The sequence below is a fragment of the Coregonus lavaretus genome (assembly GCF_964263955.1).
Source record: "Coregonus lavaretus genome assembly, chromosome: 13".
In the NCBI taxonomy this organism is placed as follows: domain Eukaryota; kingdom Metazoa; phylum Chordata; class Actinopteri; order Salmoniformes; family Salmonidae; genus Coregonus; species Coregonus lavaretus.
Genome location: NC_140000.1, coordinates 9,766,597 through 9,774,648, shown reverse-complemented (window position 1 = coordinate 9,774,648; position 8,052 = coordinate 9,766,597). Strand labels below are relative to the sequence as shown.

Here is an 8,052-nt window from a genome sequence, read left to right as displayed (position 1 = left end):
CCACTCCTCTCATTGTTTTTGTCACCAGGAAAGAGGGGGGTGGAGGGGAGGACTGAGAGAGAGGGGGATGGTAAGAGGAGGAGAGGGAGGGGAAAACAGAGAGAGAGAGAGTGTGGGAGGGAGAGAGAATAAATGGAGAGAATACAGAGAGAGCTAAACCAAGAGAGAGAAGGGGGAGATGAGAGAGAGAGGTGACAGAGAGCAGGATCGATGGAGAGAGGGATGACAGGGAGCAAAGGCTTTAGAGACTTTGGAGAGCTTTGACGCTGAAGGAATACCCGCTCGTGTTTTGTCATGAATCTTCAATATTGGGCCTGTGTGTGTGTGTGTGTATGTGCTCGCATTATTTGAGAGCTCAGTGTGAGTGTGACAGAGAGAGGGGGAGGGGAAGGAGGGGTAGAGGGGCTGGGAAACCGCTGCAGTGCATTGTTAGGCAGCTCGCGCACAGGAGAGGGAGACAGAGAGAGAACCCCCATTTTAGATCTCCAATATTACAGCAGTGCAGTTATTTCCGCAACAATGACAACAACGGCAAAGCCCACCGCTCAGTCCACTGCTATTGAACCTCTAATGGTATGGCTACAAGCCACAACATTCAACACACTGCCATTCACAGGCTAATGGACAAGCCCTTTCTGCAGATTACTGCCTGTCAGTAATATGATGCTCCTATTAGCCTGATTTCCCAATCACCATATCTCTAGGATTTCACATTTCACAACAGATATAATACAGATATAATACGATTATGGTAATGATAATGATGTTAACAATGTCAACAAATGTTGATGATAATGATAGTAATAATACAAGTTATAGTTATAGTAATAGTAGTAATAATACTAATAATAATACTAATAATGATAATAATATCACTCTTCCATATTAAATTCAAACCTGTCTCCCTCAGGTATACTAACTTACTAATGGGATCGTATAGGACTCTCACTGCACTGGTAAAGAGAGAGGGAGAGAGACTGAGCGAGTAAGCGCAGAAGAGAGAGAGAGGAAGAGAGGGAGGGAGAGACAGTGTGCAGGAGAGCGAGTGAGAGCGAAGCGAGCAAGAGAGAGAAGCGCGAGATAGAGTGAGTGAGTGAGAATGTATGGTGTCAGGGTAACGCTTCCTTGCTTGTATCCAGGGCCTTTGTGAATACACCATGGGATGCATCGGCTCACGGAGACTCAGTAAGACCTACTATTTTCCCCTTATGGCTGGGGGCTGAGGCTGGGGCTGAGGCTGGGGGCTGGGTGGGGGGACGGGGTCCTGCTTGCTGCTGTTCCGTACGGTGTGTGTGTGTGAATAGGCTGTGGGGACCGGGGGATGAAGAAGGGGTAGATGGTAACCACGTCACTGTTTAGATAGGGCTTGACAATTCACGTTTGGCCAAGATGTCAGATACAATATGTGTTAAAATGTGCTGCTGTGAGTGTGCATTCCCCCCTCCCTCCATCCCTCTTCTCCTGCCTTGATTTAGGATGATGCCTGGCAGAGTGTTTGTGTGTGTGGGAGGGAAAGAGAGAGAAGGATGGAGAGGAGGAGACGGGGGAGAGGCAGATTGAAAATGCTATGATAGTTGCTGTTTACAGAGAGGGAGAGATAGATAAAGGAAGAGGAAGAGAGGGAGAGATAGAGAAGGAGATGGAGAAAAGAGAGGAATATTCTATTGTGGGAGGTGTCTGTGTAGTGTAGTATTACGTGCATAAATAGAGAGAGAGAGAGAAAGAGAGATGAGGTGGGCTGGAGGGAGAGAGGCAGGCAGAGAGAGGGAAGACATGCTGAATTGTATTGCAGGCAAAGAGGAGGGGAGATGGAGGGAGGGGTTGAGACAGAGAGGGGGAGAGGGAGGGGAATACATGAGGGAAAGAGTGTATGGGATTGCATGGAGGGGTATTCAGGTTGGGATTGTCCTGGCCAATACCCATCTGTGACACGTTAGGTAAATCAACGTCAGGACTGCTGAGGAGTCAGGGTGGGGTGGGGGGGGTGAGGTAGTAAACAATAACACATACGATTAAAGGTAAATACACCTCTGAAATGGTATAATGCATGTACAGAATGAGCATATGGAATGATTAATATGTACAGTAGTGTATTCAATACCAATAGTACACATCAACAACAAGTAGATTGTGATATGCTACAGAAAAACAGAGGAGGATGTTCCAGTAGTCTATAGATGATGACTGCATTGGTCTGTTCTGTGTGTAAAATGTGTGCATCGGATTTACTTTGGATTTAAATATAGGCCTAAAGAACTTATGTTAAGCGCATTGTGAAATATTTGTTATCCACTTTGCATAATTGCAAACGAATGCTCAATACATAATGATTCATGAATGCTCAATACATCATGATGATGTGGCCGTTGATACTTTGCTTCTTGAAAGTCCAATCGCTTGAAAACTTGACTGTTGACATGCAAAACATTTTTAGACTGTATCAACAGTAGACTAATGAAAGAAATACCAAAATTTAGTTTTGGAGTGGAATTGAAAGCTGCCCATTATTTTCTATCATTATTTCAACTTCCTGAACTGAAATGGAATTGACCCCAGCTATGGTATTGAGGTCAGCAGTGTGACATAGTTGTGAAATAATTGCGAACTCTAGATAACAACACATGAAGAATCCAAAGGATGAAAGGCATCGTAGAATGAGGTGATGTCTAGAATGGAAACCAGCTGGAAGTAGGTGTGAGGTGAATAGTGAAGCCATGATAACTGTGTTAAACTAGCGCTATACACATAGAATTAGGAATTAGAATACTAACTAGTAATTGAATAGGATCTCCACGGGTATACAGGCCAGGGCACCTGTTTAGTCACACACTGACTTCCAGTGAAGTAATGGAAGGTATTATTACTTATTATTGTGAAATGTCATGCAGACACAGGAAAAAGAGTGAATGAAGGCAAGGTGGTGAATATTGATGTGTTCTAAAGCAGCCTACAGAGGACTTGAATTGAAGTGAAGATGAAAAGGTTAGAAATAAATACTGGAGTGGTAAGCTTTCTGTGAGTAGTCCCTAGTGGTTTGATTCTTAAAACATGATTATTCTTAAAAGTCAAGCATGTTGTAACCACGGCAATGTTTCTGTCCTATGATTCTGACCACCATGGAGACTGAATATAGGCTAGGGTTCTTCTAAGCTGTTGCTTAACACCTGATTTAGTGAAGAAGTGAGTGTGTGCTGGTGGTACTGTAGTGTATAGAGAAGGAGAGAGCAGTGTGGTGTGTAGGTCTGCCTGCGTGGGCGTGGCAGCAGTGTTTGTGTCCATGGGTTTAGTGTCCAGTATTGATCGGCCTCCTCAGCTGCAGTCCTCCCTGCCAACCACAGATCAACAGGAGGAGGCAGTGGGGTACAATATCTACACACTGGAGTAAGACTAGAGTATCTACACACTGGAGTAAGACTAGAGTATCTACACACTGGAGTAAGACTAGAGTATCTACACACTGGAGTAAGACTAGAGTATCTACACACTGGAGTAAGACTAGAGTATCTACACACTGGAGTAAGACTAGAGTATATCTACACACTGGAGTAAGACTAGAGTACACTACACACTGGAGTAAGACTAGAGTATCTACACACTGGAGTAAGACTAGAGTATCTACACACTGGAGTAAGACTAGAGTATCTACACACTGGAGTAAGACTAGAGTATCTACACACTGGAGTAAGACTAGAGTATCTACACACTGGAGTAAGACTAGAGTATCTACACACTGGAGTAAGACTAGAGTATCTACACACTGGAGTAAGACTAGAGTATATCTACACACTGGAGTAAGACTAGAGTACACTACACACTGGAGTAAGACTAGAGTATCTACACACTGGAGTAAGACTAGAGTATCTACACACTGGAGTAAGACTAGAGTATCTACACACTGGAGTAAGACTAGAGTATCTCTACACACTGGAGTAAGACTAGAGTATCTACATACTGAAGTAAGATTAGAGTATCTACACACTGGAGTAAGACTACAGTATCTCCATTTTAAATTTTTACATTATAGTCATTTAGCAGACACTCTTATCCAGAGTGACCTACAGGAGCAATTAGGGTTAAGTGCCTTGCTCAAGGGCACAACTGTATATTTTTCGTCTAGTCGGCTCATAGATACGAACGAGCGTCCTTTCGGTTACTGGCCCAATGCTCTTAACCAGTAGGCTAACTGCAGCCTACATATCTACACACTGGGGTAAGACTAGAGTACCTAAACACTGGAGTAAGACTAGAGTATCCACACACTGGAGTAAGACTAGAGTATCTACACACTGGAGTAAGACTAGAGTATCTACACACTGGAGTAAGACTAGAGTACCTAAACACTGGAGTAAGACTAGAGTATCTACACACTGAAGTAAGACTAGAGTATCTACACACTGGAGTAAGACTAGAGTATCTACACACTGGAGTAAGACTAGAGTATCTACACACTGGAGTAAGACTAGAGTATCTACACACTGGAGTAAGACTAGAGTATCTACACACTGGAGTAAGACTAGAGTATATCTACACACTGGAGTAAGACTAGAGTATATCTACACACTGGAGTAAGACTAGAGTACACTACACACTGGAGTAAGACTAGAGTATCTACACACTGGAGTAAGACTAGAGTATCCACACACTGGAGTAAGACTAGAGTATCTACACACTGAAGTAAGACTAGAGTATCTACACACTGGAGTAAGACTAGAGTATCTACACACTGGAGTAAGACTAGAGTATCTCTACACACTGGAGTAAGACTAGAGTATCTACACACTGGAGTAAGACTAGAGTATCCACACACTGGAGTAAGACTAGAGTATCTACACACTGAAGTAAGACTAGAGTATCTACACACTGGAGTAAGACTAGAGTATCTACACACTGGAGTAAGACTAGAGTATCTCTACACACTGGAGTAAGACTAGAGTATCTACACACTGGAGTAAGACTAGAGTATCTACACACTGGAGTAAGACTAGAGTATCTACACACTGGAGTAAGACTAGAGTATCTACACACTTGAGTAAGACTAGAGTATATACATACTGGAGTAAGACTATAGTATCTCTACACACTGGAGTAAGACTAGAGTATCTACACACTGGAGTAAGACTAGAGTATCTACACACTGGAGTAAGACTAGAGTATCTACATACTGGAGTAAGACTAGAGTATCTCTACACACTGGAGTAAGACTAGAGTAGCTACATACTGGAGTAAGACTATAGTATCTCTACACACTGGAGTAAGGCTCATGCAGGTCTGTATGTAATGTCAGTACTGTAGTAAGCACCTGATGAATAGCCTGCTAACTGCTTGAATATTCTGTACCACCAGTGGTATTGATACCTACAGTATACCACATCACTATTCTGTACCACCAGTGGTATTGATACCTACAGTATACCACATCACTATTCTGTACCACCAGTGGTGTTGATACCTACAGTATACCACATCACTATTCTGTTCCACCAGTGGTGTTGATTCCTACAGTATACCACATCACTATTCTGTACCACCAGTGGTATTGATACCTACAGTATACCACATCACTATTCTGTACCACCAGTGGTGTTGATACCTACAGTATACCACATCACTATTCTGTACCACCAGTGGTGTTGATTCCTATACCACATCACTATTCTGTACCACCAGTGCTGTTGATACCTACAGTATATCACATCACTATACTGTACCACCAGTGCTGTTGATACCTACAGTATACCACATCACTATACTGTACCACCAGTAGTGTTGATACCTACAGTATACCACATCACTATTCTGTACCACCAGTGGTATTGATACCTACAGTATACCACATCACTATTCTGTACCACCAGTGGTGTTGATTCCTATACCACATCACTATACTGTACCACCAGCGGTGTTGATTCCTATACCACATCACTATTATGTACCATCAGTGGTGTTGATACCTACAGTATACCACATCACTATACTGTACCACCAGTGGTGTTGATTCCTATACCACATCACTATTATGTACCACCAGTGCTGTTGATACCTACAGTATACCACATCACTATTCTGTACCACCAGTGGTGTTGATTCCTATACCACATCACTATTCTGTACCATCAGTGGTGTTGATACCTACAGTATACCACATCACTATACTGTACCACCAGTGGTGTTGATTCCTATACCACATCACTATACTGTACCACCAGTGGTATTGATACCTACAGTATACCACATCACTATTCTGTACCATCAGTGGTGTTGATACCTACAGTATACCACATCACTATTCTGTACCATCAGTGGTGTTGATTCCTATACCACATCACTATTCTGTACCACCAGTGGTGATGATACCTACAGTATACCACATCACTATTCTGTACCATCAGTGGTGTTGATTCCTATACCACATCACTATTCTGTACCACCAGTGGTGATGATACCTACAGTATACCACATCACTATTCTGTACCACCAGTGGTGTTGATTCCTATACCACATCACTATACTGTACCACCAGTGCTGTTGATACCTACAGTATACCACATCACTATTCTGTACCATCAGTGGTGTTGATTCCTATACCACATCACTATTCTGTACCACCAGTGGTATTGATACCTACAGTATACCACATCACTATTCTGTACCACCAGTGGTGTTGATTCCTATACCACATCACTATACTGTACCACCAGTGGTGTTGATTCCTATACCACATCACTATTATGTACCACCAGTGCTGTTGATACCTACAGTATACCACATCACTATTCTGTACCACCAGTGGTATTGATACCTACAGTATACCACATCACTATTCTGTACCACCAGTGGTGTTGATTCCTATACCACATCACTATACTGTACCACCAGTGGTGTTGATTCCTATACCACATCACTATACTGTACCACCAGTGGTGTTGATACCTACAGTATACCACATCACTATTCTGTACCACCAGTGGTGTTGATTCCTATACCACATCACTATACTGTACCACCAGTGGTGTTGATTCCTATACCACATCACTATTATGTACCACCAGTGCTGTTGATACCTACAGTATACCACATCACTATTCTGTACCACCAGTGGTATTGATACCTACAGTATACCACATCACTATTCTGTACCACCAGTGGTGTTGATTCCTATACCACATCACTATACTGTACCACCAGTGGTGTTGATTCCTATACCACATCACTATTATGTACCACCAGTGCTGTTGATACCTACAGTATACCACATCACTATTCTGTACCACCAGTGGTATTGATACCTACAGTATACCACATCACTATTCTGTACCACCAGTGGTGTTGATTCCTATACCACATCACTATACTGTACCACCAGTGGTGTTGATTCCTATACCACATCACTATACTGTACTACCTCCTCATATAAAAACATGGTGATTATACATCTACATAATTTATAGTGATCATATACACTGAGTGTACAAAACATTAAGAACACCTTCCTAATTTTGCCCTCAGAAAAGCCCAATTCGTTGAGGCATGGACTCTACAAGGTGTCGAAAGCGTTCCACAGGGATGCTGGCACATGTTGACTCCAATGTTTCCCACAGTTGTGTCAAGTTGGCTGGATGTCCTTTGGGTGGTCGTCCATTCTTGATACACATGGGAAACTGTTGAGTGTGAAAAACCCAGCAGCGTTGCAGTTCTTGACACACTCAAATTGGTGCACCTGGCACGTACTACCATACCCCGTTCAAAGGCACTTAAAATCTTTTGTCTTGTCCATTCACCGTCTGAATGACACACATGCACAATACATGTCTCAATTGTCTCAAGCCTTAAAAATCCTTCTTTAACCTGTCACCTCCCCTTCATCTACACTGATTGAAGTGGATTTAACAGGTGACATCAATAAGGGTTCATAGCTTTCACCTGGTCAGTCTATGTAATCAAAAGAGCAGGTGTTCCTAATGTTTTGTATACTCAGTGTAAAACCATAGTGATTATACAGCCACATCATTTACAGTGCATTACCTGGGCTGGTGTCGAGGAAATGAGTAAACA

General features: G+C 42.6%; 1 protein-coding gene across 1 annotated transcript in view; it reads left to right on the top strand.

Moving 5' to 3' along the window:
- Positions 1 to 1,157: 1,157 nt before the first annotated feature.
- Positions 1,158 to 8,052, top strand: part of LOC311139351 (uncharacterized protein) — a gene marked incomplete at both ends in the record, with an annotated part of 30,538 nt that continues 23,643 nt past the window's right edge. Inside the window, one exon of the mRNA XM_084174223.1 lies at positions 1,158 to 1,185. Within this exon, the coding sequence (XP_084030349.1) occupies positions 1,158 to 1,185 (28 nt within the window). The remainder of the gene's footprint in view (positions 1,186 to 8,052) is intronic.